This window comes from Anolis carolinensis, chromosome 4 (genome assembly GCF_035594765.1).
Source record: "Anolis carolinensis isolate JA03-04 chromosome 4, rAnoCar3.1.pri, whole genome shotgun sequence".
NCBI lineage: Eukaryota > Metazoa > Chordata > Lepidosauria > Squamata > Dactyloidae > Anolis > Anolis carolinensis.
In genome coordinates this window covers 139,524,688-139,548,858 of record NC_085844.1, presented here as the reverse complement: position 1 = coordinate 139,548,858, position 24,171 = coordinate 139,524,688, and the positions used below count along the sequence as shown (strand labels likewise).

The 24,171-nt window shown below is 39.6% G+C and overlaps 1 protein-coding gene across 8 annotated transcripts in view; it reads right to left on the bottom strand.

Annotated features, from left to right (window-relative positions):
* The window catches only part of kiz (kizuna centrosomal protein), a 128,548-nt gene that overhangs the window by 9,699 nt on the left and 94,678 nt on the right, over positions 1 to 24,171 (bottom strand). For 7 of the 8 annotated variants that reach the window (XM_062977920.1, XM_062977921.1, XM_062977923.1 and 4 more), the window contains one exon: positions 22,448 to 22,547. The exons of the other annotated variant lie outside the window; for it this stretch is intronic. In XM_062977920.1, coding sequence (XP_062833990.1) covers positions 22,448 to 22,547 — 100 coding nt within the window. The remainder of the gene's footprint in view (positions 1 to 22,447; positions 22,548 to 24,171) is intronic. 8 annotated transcript variants of the gene reach the window in all.

The following is a 24,171-nucleotide window of genomic DNA, read 5'->3' as shown; positions in this document are numbered from 1 at the left end:
AAGAAAGCCAACGGGATTCTGGCCTGCATCAATAGGGGAATAGCGTCTAGATCCAGGGAAGTCATGCTCCCTCTCTATTCTGCCTTGGTCAGACCACACCTGGAATACTGCGTCCAATTCTGGGCACCACAGTTGAAGGGAGATGTTGACAAGCTGGAAAGCGTCCAGAGGAGGGCAACTAAAATGATCAAAGGTCTGGAGAACAAGCCCTATGAGGACAGGCTTAAAGAACTGGGCATGTTTCGCCTGCAGAAGAGAAGGCTGAGAGGAGACATGATAGCCATGTACAAATACGTGAAGGGAAGTCATAGGGAGGAGGGAGCAAGCTTATTTTCTGCTGCCCTGCAGACTAGGACACGGAACAATGGCTTCAAACTACAGGAAAGGAGATTCCACCTGAACATCAGGAAGAACTTCCTCACTGTGAGAGCTGTTCGGCAGTGGAACTCTCTCCCCCGGACTGTGGTAGAGGCTCCTTCTTTGGAGGCTTTTAAGCAGAGGCTGGATGGCCATCTGTCGGGGGTGCTATGAATGCGATTTCCTGCTTCTTGGCAGGGGGTTGGACTGGATGGCCCATGAGGTCTCTTCCAACTCTACTATTCTATGATTCTATGAACACAGATACTTAGTGTTAACAGGACATTGTAGATTTATTATGTGTGTGAGCAGAATGGGAAACTTTCATTAACAGAGGCTGTGGGATGTAGCAAATGGTGAGTAAACCCAGAGCTAAATGTGGGTGACATTCCATGATCGTACATCGTACATTTTCTTCTTTCTTGTGCCTTCGTATTCCTTCTCTATTCACCCTTTTTCTCCTATGCCAATAGATAGATTAGAAAATGTTTCCCAGAAGGGAATATCAAAGGTAGACTTACAGATTTCTTGAGAGGTAAATGACACCACAGAAAATTAGGTCCATATACTCTAGGTTACCCCTCACAGATTTAAAGAACTCTCCCTTTAGACAGGTGATTTAGACAGGTGTTTCAATAAATCCTCCTATCAAGATATTCATTTTAATGCATGGGACACCCTCTGCCTTTCTGCTAACTAGGATGAGAAATTATCCTCACGCTGTCAAACCACATAAAGTAGATAGATGCTGGCAGGATTTGTTTCCTTAGTTTAAGCTTGAAAAAATATTTTCATAATTTCTTTAAAAGATTTATGAGCTTTTCAAAATTAAAACAATTTCTCAAATAGCAGACAAAATTAAAACAAGCATGAAACATTACCGCGTGTCGGCATCACACACAAGAAACAAACAGAGCAAGAAAATTTCAAACCTTGAGATCTAAAAACAGGCTCTATGGCAACAAGTACAGCATCTTACTAAGAGGTACTCATATACACCACTACAGTCTGTGCTTCCCCAGATTGTGTCACATCTAGAGGACACTCAAGTTATGAACTTGCCCTTTCAAAGGGAATAGAGTTTTTCTTGTTTGGTTAAACTAGTTGAATACCTCTCTCCAAAATATTCTGGCTGGTTTTGTGTCTACATTACATTTCAGCTCGTTTCTTCTCATTCATCCCCAAACTTTCCCCCAAATGTCTATTCAAGAGTTAAATAAGATCAGTCAATGGAAACAAGATGTAGAAATGTTACTTATGTATATTCAAGCACTGCCCTGCTGTCATCATTTGGAAAAAGAAGTAAATTGGCCAAGAGGCACTAAATATGATAAATGAGTATTCAGTTTCCTCATTGCATATGTGTTGGAATTCCAAATAGTCACTATACCTAGTCACATTTTTAAACTGAAGCAAACTTACGTTGTTATAAAACAGCCAGAACTCTTTATTTAGCAGTTTGCAAGTTGCTCTAGAATCACACTAAAGTAGAGAAGTGTTGTGGTTTTTGTTATATATTTATCAATACCTCACCAGGGACTTGGCAACTTCCAGAAAAATTAATATAGATATGACAAAAGCAAAATGTTGTTGTTAAAATTGAATTAAACTACCCATAGAGTGCAAATTTTAAAATAAACATAGATAAAAAATAAAATAGAAATGGACCAGTAGCTGGTGTTACAAAGGAGTCACCTGCTCACTGTAACTTGTCTCAGAAAGTAGTCCTTGGATTAACTGAAATTTCAGAGCACTTTTCAAAAGCAGCTCCATATTGAGTGTGTTACAGCCGTTCAAATGGGATATAACTAATGCTTGTCTAGATTGGAAATTTCTCAGGACAGGCACATCTGGCACATTAGTTCAAATGTGCAAATATACTCCTGGTCTCTACAGAATCTTAAGTATACAGACTCAGTATTTGATGAGAATACCGAACTGTGAACCCATCCTATTCCCTAATCTGATTTTTGCGTGATGAGGGACACTTGTCATGTCTGGGTAAGTTTCAATTTATTTGCTCATCCATTACTGATGACAGGTGCTGGTTCAGAACAGAAACCTTTTCCTTGGAGTTAGGTGGAAAGAGAAATAGAACTTGGTGCCATCCATATACCAGTGGTAAATGGCCGCAAATATCAAGACAACCTCTTCTGGTGGTTTTATGTATACACTGCATAATATAGAGGGGGGGGGGGAACTCTGAGGGACTTCAGAGACTTATATCAAGAAATCAACCAGCATTCCCCTCAGCAAGAAAAGAATAGAGTCACTGTACAACAGTACTTTCAAGTCCCATTCTACCAATGTGGCCAAGAAAGATATTGTGGTCAATGATACTGAAAATCACTAAGAGGTCCAGCAAAACCCAATCTTACAACAGCCGCCTTCAGAAATGTAGAGAACCTGCCTTGCAGTAGGGAGCTACTGATAATTTCTTTATCAATTAGCCAGCCCTCCTCAGAACTGTTTAATGAGACAGGAGAAGTAAGGATCTTCTAGAACACAAACTGTGGCTCACACCTCCCCAGAGATTATTTCAACATCCTCAAACTGCATAAACGGAAAATAATCTAGCACTACTGCATCAACAGGTGCTGCTTGATCTAGATCAATTATATAGCATTGGGTATTAGCTATAAAAAAGGAATAAGAGATTTTATCTGCAAAACATTGGGAGATTCTTCACAATGGACTGTCAAGAGAACTGAATTCTCTTATGGACCAGACTGTAAAAGAACCCCAACTTCTCAAAACAACCTTGCTGAAAAGCAATTTGCTAATGTAATGGTCTCAGAAAAAACTTATTTTGCTCTCTCGCTTTGCCTGTGAATGGATATGGAGCTTTCAGATAAGGGCTTGTCTGTGTTCCATTAGACTCACTTTGAGACTTCTATCAGCATCACTCTAGTTGCTGGTTTCACTCCTTTCATTGTCACCAGCTACCTACAGAACCCAGGGGATGGTTTGTCACCATTCCTTAATAGGGAATAGTCAGGAATAATCATGCCCACTGCCTTGGCCAATTCTCCATTACAGAGGTCAAGGAGAGCTTCCACAAAATTGTCACAAAGGTAGTAAGAAAACACTTTAGAATCTTCAGGAGATAATGCAGATTCATTCTACTGGGACAAACTGTTTCAATAGCTTCCCCACTTTTGTAAATGTTCTGAGTCAATTGAGTTGAAATCCCTCATGCAGTGATCTGTCTGTCTAGTGACAGCAGGATTATTGAAACCCTCTCCACTCATCATCTTACTACACAATCCAAGCACCAAGATCTAGTCTGAGTATAGATAACACTTGAAAGAGAACTATGGTTATCAAAGAAGAATTGAAGTTTTTAGCCACTTCTGACACTTCTGACATATCACAGCCCAACAAGTCAAGAGTACTCTAACTGCTGCTGCTTAGTCGTTTAGTCGTCTCCGACTCTTCGTGACCTCATGGACCAGTCCACACCAGAGCTCCCTGTCAGCCGTCACCGCCCCCAGTTCCTTCAAGGTCAAGCCAGTCACTTCAAGGATACTGTCCATCCATCTTGCCCTTGGTCGTCCTCTCTTCCCTTTTCCTTCCATTTTCCCCAGCATCGTGATCTTTTCCAAGCTTTTCTGTCTCCTCATGATGTGGCCAAAATACTTCAGCTTTGCCTCTAATATCCTTCCCTCCAGTGAGCAGCCGGGCATTATTTCCTGGAGGATGGACTGGTTGGATCTTCTTGCGGTCCAAGGCACTCTCAGGATTTTCCTCCAGCACCAAAGTTCAAAAGCGTCTATCTTCCTTTGCTCAGCCTTCCTTATGGTCCAGCTCTCGCATCCATAGGTTACTATGGGGAATACCATTGCTTTGACTATGCGGACCTTCGTCGCCAGTGTGATGTCTCTGCTCTTCACTATTTTGTCAAGGTTGGCCATTGCTCTCCTCCCAAGAAGTAGACGTCTTCTGATTTCCTGGCTGCAGTCTGCATCTGCAGTGATTTTCGTGCCTAGAAATATAAAGTCCGACACTGCCTCCATGTTTTCTCCTTCTATTTACCAGTTCTCAATAGGTGTAGTTGCCATGATCTTGGTTTTCTTGACGTTTAATTGCAATCCAGCTTTTGCACTTTCTTCTTTCACCTTGGTGATAAAGCTCCTCAGCTCTTCCTCACTTTCGGCCATCAGAGTGGTATCATCTGCATACCTAAGGTTGTTAATGTTTCTTCCAGCAATTTTAACTCCGGCCTTGGATTCCTCAAGCCCTGCATGTTGCATGATGTGTTCTGCGTACAATTTGAATAGGGAGGGTGAAAGTATGCAGCCCTGCCGCACTCTTTTCCCAATCTTGAACCAGTCTGTTGTTCCGTGGTCTGTTCTTACTGTGGCTACTTGGTCTTTATACAGATTTCTCAGGAGACAGACAAGGTGACTTGGTATCCCCATACCACCAAGAACATGCCATAGTTTATTATGATCCACGCAGTCGAAGGCTTTAAAATAGTCAATAAAGCAGAAGTAGATGTTTTTCTGAAACTCCCTGGCTTCCTCCATTATCCAGCGGATATTGGCAATTTGGTCTCTCGTTCCTCTGCCTTTTCTGAACCCAGCTTGGACATCTGGCAACTCTCGCTCCATGTATTGCTGGAGTCTGCCTTGCAGGATCTTGAGCATTACCTTACTGGCATGGGAAATAAGTGCCACTGTACGGAAGTTTGAACATATCCCCTTTTTTGGTACGGGGATATAAATTGATTTTTTCCCAATCTGATGGCCAATCTTGTGTTTTCCATATTTGCTGGCATATGGCATGCATCACCTTAACAGCATCACCTTCCAAGGTTTTTAACAGCTCAGCTGGGATCCTGTCGTCTCCTGCTGCCTTGTTGTTAGCAATGCTTCTTAAGGCCCATTCAACCTCACTCCTCAGGATGTCTGGTTTTAATTCACTCACCACACCGTCAAAGCTATCCTCTATATTATTATCCTTCCTATACAGATCTTCTGTATATTCTCGCCATCTTTTCTTGATCTCTTCAGCTTCTGTTAGGTCCCTGCCATCTTTGTTTTTGATCATACCCATTTTTGCCTGAAATTTGCCTCTGATGTTTCTGATTTTCTGGAAGAGGTCTCTTGTCCTTCCTATTCTGTTGTCTTCTTCCACTTCCATGCATTGCTTGTTCAAAAATAGTTCCTTGTCTCTTCTGGCTAGCCTATGGAATTGTGCATTTAATTGGGCATATCTCCCCCTATCGCTGTTTCCTTTCGCCTTCCTTCTTTCTTGGGCTACTTCTAGTGTCTCAACAGACAACCATCTTGCCTTCTTGGTTTTCTTTTTCTTTGGGACGTACTTTGTTGCTGCCTCCTGAACAATGTTGTGGACTTCTGTCCATAGTTCTTCTGGGATTCTATTTATTAAATCTCTCTGAAATCTAGTACTCTAACACCACTCTACAAAAGAAAACTATGAAGACTGTTGAGTAGTAGGCCAACACAAGTCTTGATCTATCCTGGGCAACAACCTTCAAACACATGCACCTGAACCTAGAAGACTGCAGGATAGGGCACCCAGATGGAATCCCATAGGCTACTGTGACTACACAGGTGACATCTCCTGATGTCACCTGCTGCTGCACACAACTTGGATGGGAAAGGTGAGAAGATTTACGTACATACCATGCTTCACCCAAAAAGGTCTCATTGATGTAGGATAGGTCAGTTGGGTCATCTAAGATCAAATTCTAAATTTTATTTATTTATTTATTTTACTTATTTACAGCATGTATGCCCTGCTCTTCAGCCACAAAAGGATCTCAGACTGACTTACTAATAGTCAGTTCAATTGTTCCCTATCCTCATGTTTACAATCCAAGTAAGACACAATCTCAACTTTGTGACACAAGAGGCAAACAAAGGAGGAACTGTTGTTATCATGGCCAGTTCTAACTACATGCACAAAGCTGAGATGCAACTGTCCAACATTACATTTTACAAGGTCCAGACAATCCCATAGATGACTACTGGAAGGAATTGGAATATTCTTCGACTATATGCCACCAGAATATCCAGCTACATTAAAGACATTACCAACTTCCTGTTGAAATTATAGTCCTCTACAACTTTCCAGGGAACACAGTTTTAGCCACTATGAATGTAGAATTCCACACACGAATGGACTACATTCCAGGTGGGACCATAACCTAGCCACCAACGTCTGCCACTTTCTTCTTGCACATGACTTCTTTAATTTTGGTAATAGCATATGCCTTCAAAGTAATGGGACTGATATGAGCACACACGGCATCACAATATGCCAACATCCTCATGGATGACCTAGACTAGAATATTTCCTGCACCCAAAAACCTCATGCCTTTGATGGACTTGCTGGACTTTATGGACTTTAATTTGGACTTGCTCAAAACATTCCACCAGAATTTCAACAACATCCACCCCAACATCAATATCAGACTGGAACTCTCAAGGGAACCTTCTGAACACATACAACTATCAAGAGAACCATACAACTATGCAATGGATGTCCGAATGCCACACTGTATCATTACATGTACTTACATGCCCACACGTTACAGCTTAAACAGAATATAAATCTATAGTTTAGAGTAGAGTCCTCTGGTACAAATGCATCTGTTGAGATTCAACAGACAGGAACACCAAACTCATGGAGTTACAACAAACATTTATCAAGACACAGTCCTTATCACATGAAGTTTAAAAAATAAATCAACAAGGCAAAACTTGTACCCTGGACTTATCTGTTATGGACAGAAGACAGGAAATGATAGAATATCACTAATAGTGACATATAGATCCTAACTGAGACTGCTCAGATGAATAATCAATGAACTTCTCAGTAGGAGGACTTTACTTGCCAGTAGACAGCCTCCCAATTTCTAACAGTTACTTATCAACAGGATGACCCCCAAAATGGTTATGGAAACAGCTACAAGACCATGCCACTAACCTAGATGCCAACTCTGCCCAAACATCTACTCAGGACCTAATTATATCACCTACAGTCTTAGAGGTACCTTCACTTACTCCTCCTCTAATGATATAGGTCATCCTCTGACAGCAATGCCCTTCAACACTTTTCACTGGACAAATAGGGAACATGGCTTCCTGCCATCAATATTGGAGGCAGCAGCAGCAAGGGGATAAGCAGGTAGGAGGAAGCACTGTGTGCCAGGAACATGCTTCCCCTCTCCATTGCTGCTGTCTCACACTTCCTGCACACATGGCAGGACAGACAGACAGAGAAGTAGCACACACACAGAAAGAAGCAACACAGGTTTTCCAGCTGCTCCAAGCAGGGATCTGGAACCAGCCTGCAAAGAAAAACCCTCTACAAAAAAGCAGAAAACGTTAAAGTACTGACAAACTGCATGTCTCCAGCTCTCAGTCACCGCCACCGTCCCAGATCCTTCACAAGAAACCTGGGGATAGTAAGCCAATGGCAGCAACGAAGAGCAGCAGCAACAGCATGGAGAGAAGCCACGTACATCAGCCATGTTGAGCCAGTAGTAGGAGGCAGTGGCATGAAAGCTGGGGGATCGTTAAAGCTTTCTGGGAACTGACAGGGACAACTGGCTTCCCTCCCACTCTCAGAGTCACTGCTTCTGATCCTCTTTTTTAAAACAAACAAACACTGAATCTAGAACATCTGCAATTCTAAGATGCACTTTTGTAGCCTCAATTTTTTTGGAGGGAAAGTGCATATGAGAATTGGTGAAATACAGTACATCACAGTAATCAACACTGTAAGAAACAAAGATTCTTACCAGGAAACTTGACAGAGATTATTGTTGAAGAAGCAATTTTTATTAAGCATTCTTGCAAGAGAAGATATTATACTGGATATTACAAGAACTTGTACTGGTTGAGTATCTCTTATCCAAACCACATAGAAACGTGTTGTTTGTCAACATCGTCTTTTGTTTATTAACCTTAAATCCAGACAACTCCCAGTATTCTCTTCACTTCTTCAACAGTGGGTCTATGCGTTCCCAAGCATTTCCCAAAATAATCACTGAGCCATCAGCAAATGCCCTTAAACTGAAGTATTTCTTTCAAAACTTTATATATTGCCTCATCCTATAATTCTATTCAAAGCTTCAAAAGTAACAATAAGGAGATGAGACGATGGGCTGCCTTGTCTTGTTCTAGTTATATTACACATGATTTGTGAACTCAACATTGACCACTATTTGTGTGTTCTGTGAACTATAAATCACTTCTACTCCTTTGATAGAATTATCACCAAAACTCATATCTTTCTGACTAAGAAGGTGCTGGGGTGGTGCAATGGATTAAACCCTTGTGCCGGCTGGACTGCTGACCTGAAGGTTGCCAGTTCGAATCCGCAAAAAAGGGTGAGCTCGCGTCTGTCAGTTCTAGCTTGCGGGGACATGAGAGAAGCCTCCCAGTAAGATGGTAACACATCTGGGCAACATTTCTGTAGACGGCCAATTCTCTCACACCAGAAGCAACTTGCAGTATGTTCTCAGGTCACTTTTGACACAATAAAAAAATTAAAGCTCTTTCTGCATCCAAAAAATCATTGTTGCTTGCTTCTCATTATATCATTTTAAATATTTCAAAAAAAAAATACTTCTCATATTATCTTGCCAATATCTTTTAGTAAAAATTCACAGTGACCTTCAAGAATGAACTCCTGCAGAATTGTTTCCAATCTTTCAGTTAAAATGGTAAGGATTTCATAGTCATTATTCAACAACAAAAATCACCTACAGATTTTGTTAAATCCCAAAGCTCTTTTGAGATTAATACAATAGATGCCTCTCCATGTTTCAGAAACCATCAGTTCACCATTGAACATAATGGGACTTGAGCATCTATGGATTTTTGTATTTACAGGTGTCCTGGAACAAAACCCCAGCAAATACCAAGGACCCACTGTGTTTTTAATATTATTTTTTCCTTTCCTTTTTTCAAAGTTTATGAAAAACATTTCCCAGGTTTGTTTGCAAATTCAACATTATTTTGCTTTAACTCGTGTCTTTCTTTTTCATTCACTGGTAGAATATTTTGTCAGAAATAAACAGAATTTCAAGGAGTTTGAAAATCAACCAGTATATAAATGTATTAATATGCTGATACTAGGTCTTTTGAATTTTTTTATTTACAAACTGCACAATTAGTCAAGTCTGGATTCTTCTGCTTTGAGATTCCTATAATTCCTTCAACTTGTTCCATATTGTTGTTGCACTGCATAAATTCCATATGTGATAAATTAAACAGGTATCTACTGCTAGGTACATGTAAGCTTTTGTCTTTTTATTTCATCATTTATATAAAATTGTTTCTGAGATTGTCTTGCCTCTGTAAGTCTCTGCTCTTTCACATAAAACAGGCCTTTTGCGGTTGAGTACATTTCAATATTCTAAGTCCAATTTTTATAATTACGTAGTTTTAGCTTCTCTATGTTGAGAGCTTGGTTGGAATTAGCAGCTGCCATTGTTGTTTAATCTGCTATTGTTCGGTAGGAATGTAGAGACTCTTTGCAGGTTTGGTGAATCAGCAGCAACAGCAGAGAAAGCACTGGAAAATTCAGGCTGCTGTTCAAAACCCAAATGTGTTGTTTAGAAGTAGATTCTCAACCCTTTTGTGGAAAAGATGAATACTTGTTCAATGAATCTTTGGGTCTCTCTCAAGACTAGTTGAGGCAAAACAGGCAGTATGTATGTCTAATAATTAAAAGCTTTGCTAATTACATTTAGGGGTATATTCGAACATATGTACATGCAGTGTCTACAGGAAAGATTCAAGAAAAGGAGCAGCTCAGCTGAGCCTACTCTCACCATCTTGAGTGACGAAGAAGAGAGGGAGAAGTCTTGTATGTGCTCGTCAACACACCTGGAAGAATATCTGATCACATGGTGAGGTTACATAGGTGACTGAGCAAATGCGGACAGGTTCGAGACACAGCATGTACAGGGCAGAGTTATGTAGGAAATATGTCTAAAGCCCCAATGTTTGAATAGGAAAAGGGAAGTAGGTAGAGTGTTTGGCTGGGACACATTTCCCATTATTTAGTACAATACTAGCATATATATCTGGTATTGCTCAGATGTTGGGATGTTGCCTGCCTCCTTTCTCCCTTCCCCAGTTCTGAGAAGGTCTACCACATAGCCTCCACCCTGGCAACATTCTGGCAACAGTGGGCAGGCTCTCTTTGTGACTCTTTCATTCATTCCTCCATTTCCTTCCTCCCCCTCTCTTCCTCTCTCCCCCTCCCTACCTTCCTTTTACTTTACTTTCCTTTATTCCTCCTTTCCCCCATATATGTCACTTTTCTTTCCCAGTGAAATCACAGAAGGTCACTTCACCTAGCAACAGTCTTTGTGGTACAAATCGACAAACATGCTTACATACATACATGCTTTTACTTTATTTATTATTTATTTACAGCATTTATATTCCGCCCTTCTCACCCCGAAGGGGACTCAGGGCAGATCACATTACACAAATAGGCAAACATTCAATGCCTTTTAACACAGAACAAAGACAAGACAAACATAGGCTCCAAGCGGGCCTCGAACTCATGATCTCCTGGTCAGAGTGATTCATTGCAGCTGGTTGCAGCTGGCTCGCTCTCCCGCCTGTGCTACAGTATCTTTAGATACATAGATACTGTAGATAGATTGTACAATAATAGGTAAAGGTAAAGGTTTCCCCTGACGTTAAGTCCAGTCATGTCTGACTCTAGGGGTTGGTGCTCATCTCCATTTCTAAGCCGAAGAGCTGGCGTTGTCCGTAGACATCTCCAAGGTCATGTGGCTGGCATGACTGCATGGAGTGCCGTTACCTTTCCGCCAGAGCGGTACCTATTGATCTACTCACATTGGCATGTTTTCGAACTGCTAGGTTGGCAGAAGCTGGAGCAACAGCGGGCGCTCACTCCGCTCCCGGGATTTGAACCTGGGACCTTTCGGTCTGCAAGTTCAGTAGCTCAGTGCTTTAACACACTTCGCCAACTCAGAAATAAAAGTTTAATTGGGGGACAGATACAAACCAAGCAATTCTGGATTTCTTTTAAGTTCATTTTCAATAAATCCAAATATTCCTTGTGTTTCTCTATCCAAAACCCTTCACCTTGTTTAGATCTGCTCCATATCCACATATTTTCTATTTACAGTAGAGTCTCACTTATCCAACGTTCTGGATTATCCAACGCATTTTTGTAGTCAATGTTTTCAATACATCGTGATATTTTGGTGCTAAATTCGTAAATACAGTAATTATTACATAGCATTACTGCGTATTGAACTACTTTTTCTGTCAAATTTGTTCTATAACATGATGTTTTGGTGCTTAATTTGTAAAATCGTAACCTAATTTGATGTTTAATAGGCTTTTCCTTAATCCTTCCTTATTATCCAACATATTCGCTTTTCCAATGTTCTGCCGGCCCGTTTATGTTGGATAAGTGAGAATCTACTGTATTAACTTTCTGTACTGCTGCATTTAGAGGGGCAAGGCATTGAGAGAAAACCAGAAAGAGTGCTTATGCTTCATGTGCATCGTCTTGTACAAAATAGGACTAATCAGATTATCTCCCATCTTCAAAAAACAGCTGTTAGCATCCATATATTAAAATTAAAACTTGTATACTTGGTATTTACTATTACGTATTTGATTTAAGCACCTTTCTCCTAGTTGTGTTGATGAAGGTTTTAATGGCTGGAATCACTGGATTGCTGTGAGTTTTCTAGACTGTATGGCCATGTTCTAGAAGCATTCTCTCCTGATGTTTCACACACATCTATGGCAGGCATCCTCAAAGGTTGTGAGGTATATCGGGAACTAGGCTACTGAGGTTTATACTGTATATTTGTGGAAGGGCCAGGTGGGAGAAAAGAACTCTTGTCTGCTGGAGGAAAGTGTGAATGTTGCAATTAATCACCTTGATTGGCATTTAATGGCCTTGCAGATTCAAGGCCTGACTGATTCCTGCCTGGGGGAATCCTTTGTTGGGAGGTTAGCTGGCCCTCATTGTTTCATATCTGGAATTCAGAGTGTTGCACTTTATTTACTGTCCTGATTTTAGAGGGGTTTTTTAAATACTGGTAGCCAGATTTTGTTTATTTTCATGGTTTCCTCCTTTCTGTTGTCATTGTTCACATTCTTGTGGATTTCAATAGCTTCTCTGTGTAGTCTGACATGGCGATTGTTAGAGTGGTCCAGCATTTCTGTGTTCTCAAATAATATGCTGTGTCCAGGTTGGTTCATCAACCTAATTGTTTACAGAAAATGCTGAAATCTGATGTAAGTTTTAAAACCCAATTTATCAATTCTAATCTACTCAGGAGTACCAGTGAATTCAATGGGACTTACTTCCAGATAAGCAGACATAAGAGTTCAACACTGATGTTCTAATACTAGTTTAGAAATTTTCCACTTTCTTTAAATAACTTCAACATTGGAAGGATTCAGCAGGTACCAGTTCTGTTACAAAATATGGAGTCATCAATTTCAGTTGCAGTGTAGGGAGGGACAATGATCTATTAAGTCATAGTGCATTGCTTCCTATATTTTGGAAGATCTGCTCTCTCCAAAATAAGGTAAGGGTAACAATAATTGGTAACATCCATTACAATTGTCTGACTTATGGATCTCATGGAATTTAGCTAACACAGGAGTGTTCAATGAAGGATTACATTATTAGGTAATCTACTGAATATTCATTATTTCAAGGATTTGATCAGAGGGAACGGTATGGGAAGTAAGGACTGACTGCATAAGTAAGCTTGCAAATGACGATTTTATGTCTCTGCCTTCTAACAAGCAGTTTTGTATTTACCATTTGCCACAATGTGTTTACAGTAGTTTCTACAACAAATCAAAAACGAAACAGTAATATGCATTTTAAATAGAAATAAAAGCCCGGAGACAACTTTGCATGCAACTCTAATACATTTTGAAAAGATTTTGAAAATAAGATTGCCTTAAGTATCTTAAAAAGCCTGTAAAGTATGTGAACATCTCCAGCCAGTGAACTCCAAAGACCTAGCTCCAAAAACTGAGGAAGCCCAGTTCTGTAAAGGATAAGTAATTCGTACAGAAATATTATCCAAGTTTTTTCAGGGCTACATACATGGTATGATTTTACATCAGCACAAAAAGTAATATTGGGTAAAAAAAATCAGTTTCCTAAGAATCTTAATTTTTTTAAAAAGCAAGCTTCAAGCCCTCGTATGAGGAATAATTTTCAAGCTATGCATGGAAGTGTGTTGATGAACAGACTATGTAAGCAAACAGAACTACAAGAGTTATTGTGTACATCTAATAAAATAATATAATTTCTACAGGTTTTTTTCCCTTCATACACAATTTGCTGGCAGATCTGAATATTTTTCCACATGGAATTTCTGGTTTCTGTTTCTGAGGCAGAAATAGATCTTCCTCCTTCCCTTTGTGTTTTGGGGGAGGGCCCTTTTTCATTTCCCTGAGAAGAAAAGAGTCCTACCCCCTTTCCATGTCAATTTGGGGATTTTAGAAATGAGGAAGATCCAGAGAACTACAATAGAAGAGCCAGCTTTGGATGTAGTGGTTTGAATCCGGAACTAGGGATGAATCTACATTGTAGAATAAAGGCAGTTTGGTACTACAAAAAAGCATTATGGATAACTCTTGCCAGGAATACCCTTTAACAAGGTTGCCTTATGTCAGAAATGACTTGAAGGCACCCAGCTAGAATTTATACTGCTTTAATTATGGGAGCCCTTTTCTTTTTTTCACAACTAGCTTGGGGATCCGGTGATGCCAGGGTTATTTGAAAAGGGCACTGTTTGTCTATGCTACAAGTTTATCCTTTTTATTTATTCAAATACACATATATTTGTAAGAGTTTGCTACATACAGTGCAAAACTTTCCAGCTATTAGTGTTCCATAATCATTTCTGAGATAATATATTTTCTTTAAGGGGCCAGTCTTCTATTTAAATAGTACATATAAGCGTATCATAGGCTCTAAATTAATATCAGTTTCCTCCTTGTCTACAGTCTTATATATGCTCCAAGTTTAGTCTAGATCCAAAATCAGCTGGGTTCAGTGGATACGGGTAAACTGCAACTCTCATATGCCAAGGGCAATCACCCCCGAACCCCGCCTGTATGCACAGTTGGCCATGTTCGTTCTGTGTGCCAAGTTTGGTGCAGATCCGTCATTGCTGGTTTTCAGAATGCTCTCTGGATGCAGGGTGAACTACAACTCCCACATGGGTGGGTCAGTTCTCCAAACCCTTCGATTATGTTCTGTTGGTCACTAGGGTTCTGTGTGCTAGGTTTGGTCCAGGTCTGTTTTTGGTGGAGTTCAGAATGCTCCCAGGATGCAGGATGAACTACTACTCCCAAGTGGGTGGGTCAGGTCTCCAAACCCCTCCATTATGTTCTGTTGGTCACCAAGGTTCTTTGTGCCAAGTTTGATACAGATTTGTCATTCATGGTGGTTGCAGTGATCTCAGGAAGTGAGTGAAGGTAATGCAAATCCTATCATCCATGGTCCGTCTTCCTCCAAACATCACCAGGACATATAACGGATGATGGGGGATCTGTGTGCCAAGTTTGGTCTTGAGCTGTGATTCGTGGTGGTTGCAGTGGTCTTTGGAAGTGAATGAAGGAACTGCAGGTCCCATCATCTGTAGCAAGTGTGGTCCAGATCCATCGTTGGTTGAGTTTACAGTGCTCTCTGGATGTAGGTGAACTACAACTCCTATAAATCAAGGTCACTTCCCCCCAAACCTGGTCATGGGGGTTCTGTGTGCCAAATGTGGTCCAGGTCAACTATAGAAGGGGGTCACAGTGCTTTGCCTTGATGCAGGGTGAACTACACCTTCTATCCTGTTCAGTCAGCCTCCCAAACCCCTCCAATCTGTTCAGTTGCTGATCAATTCCTCTCTGTTGGCAGTGTGCCATAGGAAAGGGTTAAGGGAGAGGCAGTTGGTGGGGTCATGCAAATTCCACACCAATGGAGAGAGAAAAGTACCCTGGGATGGCTACCTGTGGTGGAGAAAACATGTAAAATCTAGGATGAAACTGTCCCCGAATGAAAGCATGCCTTAGGTGGTGGGCCGTGGTGTTTGGGGAGGACATTTCCAGCATTTGGGCTACGTGTTCATGGCACTCGCCATAGCCTGCAATGTCAGTGGAGGGAATGCCTTTGGAGGCTTCTCAACACTTGGAACTATAGCTGTTTGTGGAGGCGGGAGACTGTCTCTGTAAGTGGACGCTTCCACCACATACACACATACAAATTTTTCATTTTTATTATGTGTATAGATGAATGCTGTAAATGATTTAGAGCCATGCGATCTTTAAAAAGACCTGAAACTATATAAAGCTGCCCATGCTTTAAGTTCAATATCAGTAATCTTGCTTATTGGTTCACCTTTATGATCAGTTAGTCTGCTGGATATCAAGGATCTATATAGTGGCCTCTGTTTTGTGGTACTTCCTCCCAAAGGATGTACTATTGTCCCCTTCAGTAGCTTACAAAAAAGGCTTGTGAAAAACATCTGTTTCCAATGACTTTTTACTTATCTGATATTTCAGACATTTTCCAATTTTATTACTATTTTATGGAAATGGTTTTATATTGTCTGAATTATCCTTTAATGTATTGTGGGGGGTCCTGTTTTCTATTTTTAAAAGCCTTCTTATAATATGATATTATTAGATATATAATGCTATATTATGTTTAATTAACACACTGCTATTCACACATTGTTAAAATGTGTCTTATAAATATTTATAAATGAATAAATGAATAATTTCTAACATATAAGGATCATCATAAGCAGAAATGGCTGATTCTTACACTGGCTAAGTTATTCCTTAACATTTTATCTTACATATTTGCTATTTGCAAGAGTTAAGAAACTAATTACACAAGCTACCACCATAGTTAAGAACCTCCAAAGGAGGGTTTTTTTTCGCTTTTTTGTCCAGATATCTTCTGATACTCTCTCCCCCATGTATTACTTGCTTCCTATATACCTCATCAGGAAACTGAAAGCTTCATTTTTTTCTGGTAGGCGGTACTAAAAGTTGTAGAGAAAAACGACTTCTAAAGACATCCAACAGCATACCTTGCTGTGTTAATGGATGAAAAACATGGTCAAAACCTAAACTTTCAATGTTATCTAGCTGTAAAAAAGATGGTCTTCTTTACGTATCACTCAGTCTTTTATCTATGTGCCGAATTGTAATCACAATTGTGTGTTTAAATCAGTCGAAAAGAATAGGTGTGGTGGCAGCAGGCCAAAGTCCAACAGAAGTAGACATGGACAATTCTGGGGTGGAGGGTCCCCTTTCTCTCACAATTGTTCAAGCAATAGCACAGTTCTAATCCAGAAGGACAAATTCAATCTGTGGCACCTTTCACTTCCTTCCTTCACCAATGTGACAGGGTGCTATGCAGCCTGCCACGGTCCAGGAATAGCCAGTCCAGTAGTCACATGGAATACGGTCCAGTAGTCACATGGAAGAACAGAAGTAGTGGTGGTAGGCCAAAGACCAAGGGAAGGAGAAGCACCCATCTCCTCTGCTCTGCCATAGCCGGAAGCTGCATCAGAGTCTCCCATCCTGCACTTAGCTCTGAAAGTCACAAAGTCCATGCTGAGAAAGCCCGAAAGAAGCACTGATTCCCTCTGCTCTCTGTGTTATGGCAGAGAAGCACCATAGAGCTGCGCTGCCACCATTTACCCAACCAAAAGCTTAGAAGTGGTGATGAATCAAAGGGAATGATGGTGGGAGTGGGGGTATCGGTACTTTCTTTAGCTTCTCGATTTGTCGATGGCTTCATATGAAATCAATAATTATGATACTAAACTTGCCCATGAGACTGATTTATACACCACTATTCATAGTATTTGTTGCCATCTAATTTGGCCACTCCCCACTCCATTATATTTAGGGATATACCATCACTATCATTCTGATGGCACAGGTAGAAGTTAGAGCTCCAAATACTATAGGAGCTATTAATGATTATTTTTAATCCGCTTTTAAAATAGTACAGAAGGTATACAAGCATACCACAGTGCTGAGAGTCTAATCTCTGTCCCACGTAACCTGGCAAAAGGCTTCATTAAGTACATATTTACTATATCTAAGAACAAGTTTGTTTAAGAATCACCATTGCATCTGAAAAGGGAAATCCTATTTCCACCTTGTGAAAAAAAAAGTACAGAGAAATTCTGCCCCACCCTAAAACAAACTTCATTGTCATTCAATAAAACTAACTGATAAACTATTGAAACCAAAAGAATTATCCCACTTTGATACTGTTAATGCTGCGCAGACATGAGAGAAACCTTCCACAAGGATCGTAAAACATCAAAACATCTGGGCGACCTCTGAGCAACATCCTTACAGACGGCCAATTCTCTCACACCAGAAACAACTTGCAGTTTCTCAAGTCGCTCCTGACATGAAAAAAAACCTGTTAATGCTATAGGCACTCAGCACTCCGACCAAAAAATCATTTATTAATATTACTATAGAGAGGAGAAAACTTTTTAAAATGTTTATTAATTTACTGTGTCAAAACAAAAAACTTAACCAGAATTTGTTTGTGTTTGTCTAACTTCACTTCCTCTAAAGAAAAAAGATATATTTGTAGAATTTCATCAAAATATTTGCTCCAGCTTTGTGGGGTGAGACATCTCTCCCTCCTATAATAATGTAATAAAGCTATGCTTAAGGCTATGTTGCAATGTCAGTCCTTACTTCTTTAACCTCATTTGGCTTGATGACACAAAAACTTGCAGAGACAAAAGAAAAAAACTCTTAGAAAAATAAAGAAGAACCTGCGGGAATTGAAAGTCCCACCTTTGGGAAATAATTGGAAAGCATTTCCACTTGCTGCTGGAAAAATTTAGTGAAAAGTATCCCTCCCCCTACCCTTCTACCCCAAATACACATAACGTGGAGAAATTCAAAAGGTCCTTTTGTTCATGTTCATAATAGCATTTTAGAATTTCTCTCTCTCTCTCTCTCTCTCTCTCTCTCTCTCTCTCTCTCTCTCTCTCTCTCTCTCTCTAATATATTATTATCCTGCTCTAGTCTTTGTAAACATCAGTGTTACACGGGTTACTGTTATTACAACAAACCAACAACATTAGAGATGAGACTTGTCTATAGCCACGTAGTTCATAGTAGCCACATGATGCAATCAAAAAACTTTCTAAATCATACTCTGCTTGTACCTGCCAGTTTTTATAGGGTATCAAGCAAACAGTGGAATGCCACAAACGTTCAAGCACATTCAGTTTACAGTAATAGTATGCATTATGGGAGCTAGAAAACAAACATGCTATCTACTTAATCACTGATAGCAAAAAATGGAAGCTGGATGGGAATCCAGCGGCATGAAGCCCAGAAGCAAAGGAAAGTGAAGTCAAGCTAAAAGGACAAGGGAATTTCCAGATAGATAACTTGAAAAGGAGCGAGGCAAATCCAAAAAGGTGCTGAATGTTTGGATTTTACGGTGTTATTTAAATTTGTCATCAAGCCAGATGAAACACATGCTTTAAAAATTCCTCTGGAGTAAATGCCAGTTCTTTTCATAAATAATATCAAATTTAATAATCACATGTCTAAACTTTGAGGTATATTGTATTTTCCAGAAAGTATTATGTTTCTGAAGCAATCTAGCAATTAAAGCAGGGGTGGGAAATGATATAAAATACAACAATTATACTAAGTGATCTGCATCATTACATAATTATAACTTAATTTGGTTTAAAAAACAAACTTCAAATGAAAACTGTTGCAATTTAGTAAAGGAAACAGTGACCCCCAATGGTCATCATGGTTTTGTGCAAAGAATTATAAGAGGCATATTCATCATCACACAGATGCCTAAACATCACAAATTGAACTCATTAGGTTCAAGCAACCATCACCAACAACCAATTATTTACTCAAATATGTAAACCGTTTTAAAACTTCTGCCTATTTGGAAGGAAGGGATGTAAAATGCAATGTAATACTTTTCTACTCAGAAGTAAGTTGCTTTAGAATCATTGGGGCTAACTGCCTGATAAATAAGACTGAAAACGCAGATGTAATAGCTTACTTCTGGAAGTCAACAGTCCATGTTGTTTTACCAGTGAAATATATCAGAATCTTCAATCTTGTTTGCTTTTAACCTTCATGCCTTGCTAAGTAAAGTAGCTAAGAAAGAGACGCTGCCTTTCCCCAAAACCTTCAACAATAGAATACTACTGACCTCCACTGGTGGATTGTAGGGCTACAGAACTACAAAATGCCACACACATAGCACTGCAGCCATTGATAGAAAGACCCGGACAAAGCTAATGATACCCATTCTTCAAAATAATGCCATTTGTTTAAAACACGTTCTATTTCCTTTGATAATATATTACAGTCGTAAAGATTTGGGAGTCAGGCCTGAGTTTACACATATTTGTATTAAGCTGCAGAAATCTTGCACAAAAACAATTTTAAGCTAAGACACAGCCAGGGAATATTTGCTAGAGAAGAGGAAGCTGTGGCATGCATTTCCAGACAAAAGAGAACAAGTGGCCTTCAATCGAAGAGCAGCTTCCTATTAAGACTCAGTCCTTCGTACATTATGCTTTTCATCCCCACTCAACCACAAAATGATTTTGCTGTAGGACACACAATGATGGAAAAAGATTTACATTGAAGGAATCTTTAATAATAAACTGTTGCAGGTCTGCTGACTTCCCCCCATGATTTATAATACAATAAACATTGGATTCTATTAAGTCTCATGCACTGAAGTTGCACTGGAAAAAAAGGAATATGAAAGCACTCAATTCTTCCCATCTCCAGTGCCATAATAGTGAAATGAGCATGGATAAATGTGCTAAGAGTATCTCTTTGCATCTTTTATAGCTTGCGTGTATTAATCTGTAAAGCTTATTAAGAAAGTCATTGCTATGCAAAGCAGCACCCAATCTCTTTCTCTCGCTTTTCAACAGAGTGCAGTGTTTAGCCAATAGGACTTGGCCGCTGCCCCTCATTCTGCATTCATAACATGCAACATTTGCACAATGTATCTCTCAAAGACTGCTGAATAGAAAGCCTTAATACTCATGTAAACAACTGCAAACCAATTACTTAATGAATCAGGCCCACGCATAATGAGGTGCCAGACAAAGAGCTATAAATGCATTTTTGCGCCCAAGCCTCTGCTTTAAAGTGAAATCCCTCAGCTGTAGTTTGGGCTTAACTAGCACATCATAATTATTGTCTGTAGGACATCAGAGGAAGCCATTTTTTATTTAGGTCCATCAGGGTATTTTTCGAGGTCACTCATCAGCTCAGTGACTAAACATTGCGAAGGGGGAAAAAATAAAAGTACCACAGTGGTACTAGACTGTTATGTGTATTTTCAAGTACTGGGTTTCGAGACCACTTGTAAAAGCAATAAAGCGCAAGGAGTGACAATAAGTGGAATCCTTAGACATCAGCCTGTAAGAAATTTCACTGTGTCCCAATTGCAAATAAGCACTTGAGTCATTTCCCATTCTTTCACACTTTATTCCTACACTGTGCTTGTAAACATCTTTTAAAGATAGATGTTAAGTGTAAAGCAGCAAGTGTTACTAACTGATTTGATTTTAAAAGGCATTTTATTTCCCAGTTACTGAGGAAGCTAAAATGCATACTATTCATTTTTTTAAAAAAAAAAGTAGTAGTAATTCATACTGTACTATGAAATGTATTTTCTCCCAAGGCTAGGGCAAGAACTGATATGGTGTAGCAAATGTTTTCCAAATATCAGTCAGCTGTGTATATAAACATTTAAAAATAATCTCAACACTACCAAATTTGCATTATATGAACTGAGTTTCAAAAAATGCTAGAAACTCCTGGTTCATATTATAATGTAAGCAACTGCCCTCTAGAATATTCATTTCTTAGAAAAAAATATTGTATTTACACATATGCCTCTTCCTTTATAAAATAAATAATAGCTAAAAGCTATTTCAAATTTTGGGATGCTAGAAATAGCTTCCTCGGCCTATAATTCTCTCAAATAGCAATGACCATTGGAAAATGCAATTTTAAGACATTCATTTTAATAAATAAACTCTTAAAAGTGTTACTTATCATGCCTTCCTCTTAAAGACCAAATATAGAATACTTTATACTATGCAAGATACAAATAAATAACAATAACACATAATTCAGGCCAATACTTGTACAACAAATCAGTTGTTCACAATTAGAAATTCTAAGAACATTGAAAGATAAAACATATCATCATGAGGACTGCTTTACAGTAAAACACATTATCACACTATACCTCTATGTATAAACACATATGTTGTATATCAGGCATCATAAATGGGAGCTTCCACGGAGAAACACAAGCAGAGCCAGCTATGAAAGTGCATTAATAATTATTATGTAACAATCTAAAGCCAATCTAAAAGTCCACAATTGTTTACCATGGTTCATTTGCTATTACCGCTTGATTGCCAGTAATTTGATTCATGCTGCTAACAAGGGGGAAAAAGTGTAACAAAACGTTACTCAAAGAATTGAAAAAAGATAAATTGCACCTCTTTTGGAAAAAAGCAAGGACATTAATTAAATGCTCTCAATTTGAAAACACAAAAGAAGAAAGTAACAAATAATCTAGTATCAAATACTTCTTTAAAGGACACAAAATAGGTATTGAGCTGAAGCTCATTTACATTTCAACGACATCCAGAAGATGACACACCACTTTATTTCTTCAAGACTTTATGTTTTACGCCTGCCCTTTTCCTGACAACTTCCATTGTCTGGTCTCTAAGTAGTCCTACTGAGAGCAGCTGTACACGCTAATTTGTGGTTCACTGAGATGTCAATTGAGTCTTAAAATGAGAAAACAACAGCTGCAAAACAATACCTGGCTTTAGTGCAAATATTTTCTAAGATGTACAAATTTTTAAACTGTTGTTTCAGAGCAACAAACATCTGAACCGTAGCCCTTGGATCAAAATATTGTTGCCAAGGCTCCATTAACTTTCTAGAAGCATTTCTCAGTGGGTTGAAGCTATTCAGAAATGAAACATTTTAATGACTTTACCTTGACAAAGAGCTTCTTCTTTCCGGAGATGAAAAACTAGGCTCTGAACTGGTTCTATCACTTTTCTGTTCTTTTAAACCACTTCCATCAATATTCAAACCTTTAAAAAGGATAAACACCAAACAGATTTAATTAGTTGTTTACTAAATTAAATTAAGAGAAACCACACAAAGTTAACTTTTGACCTGAAGAATGTAGCAGGGATAGATATTTAAATAGGGAACAGGGCAGAATTTTTAAAACAATGTTTAAAAGAATATTGTTTTTTAACAGAACGTAAGAGAATTCAACAACCCTATAAACAGTTTCCCCCAAACAATATTTTTGAGATGGTCCAGTGCTAATATTTACATGATGGTGGAACAGTGTGGCATAAAGAATAAAACCAACACTTTCACAGAATTTCAAAAATGTTTTATTTTTAATAATAAATACTTCTTTGGTCAAACCATATCAAAAGTACATTACAAAATGCTCCTGATGTTGAGATCCATTGAACATAATACTGGAAAGGAAAAAAAATGCTGAAATTGTGATACATTACCCTGATAAGCAGCCCTTCCATCTTTTTCAATGAATTATGGTTTCTGTCTTGCAGGATTACTGGACAATATTCTATGCATGCTCTATGCTCTGGGCACTACTATACTATCCTGAACAAAACAAAATGCACTTGATTTTGGAAGCTAAGTAGAGTTAGGTTTCATTACTAGCACGGGGACATCAGGATACACTAGGAATCTCCATACAGGTGTAGGAGCACATGACCTGTTATACTGAAAAGTGGGCAAGTCAGCTCAGTGGTAGCTGCATGGAACAGAGTTGATTTGGATAATGTGAATCGGCTTGAACTGCATTAACAAAAATCACAGGTTGCTCCAAATTCCCCCAAGAATCTGAGCAAACCAATACTTTGGGTCTGTTTAATCAATTCAGCTGGTTCCGAACCAGTTGACATGGCTATTCCATATTTCCCAGGCTCAGGAGGCTTGGAGACACAGACTGGAACTCACATGGCTTGATGGCTGTCGCTCATCACCTGGAGTGATGCTAGCTGGGACGCAGGGGTGATTGGAGAAGAGGGGGAAAAGGAGAGGCAAGGCTTACCCACCCACCCCCCCTCTCTTGCATTGTACTTGTGCCCTGGCCAAAATTACTCCAGGTATTGAGTGACAGCCACTAGCCATTTCACACCTGCTGGCCACTGTGATGACAAAAATAGGAGGGGTACAATAAGGTGGCTGTTCGGCAGCACCAAACTGGGTTCAATGCAGCCAAGCAGTCAGAACTCCTTCCAACTTCTGGAAGGCTGGTGGGGGAAAAGAGCTGGCGGTCAAAACTATCCTGGAGCTTCTGGCCTTCGCTGGTCTAGATCAGCCCTGAGATGGACAGGTTGCTTACCTGTAACCATGTTTCTTCGAGTGTACTCTGTGAATTCACACTAATGGAGAGGCTGCGCCTGCGCAGGTCCCAACGGAAACTCTTCCCAAGCTGAAGTTTAAATTTTGGCGGTAGCCACGCCCCTCCGTTCCCGGAGGGCATATAAGGCAGCCCTCGGCGTCTCCTCCCCAGTTCCTACGCCGCAAAGGCAACGAGAAAGGAAGAGGGTTTGCCAGAGGGGAAGGAAGGGCGGGCTTGTGTGAATTCACAGAGTACACTCGAAGAAACATGGTTACAGGTAAGCAACCTGTCCTTTTTCTTCGTGTACTCTGTGAATGCACACT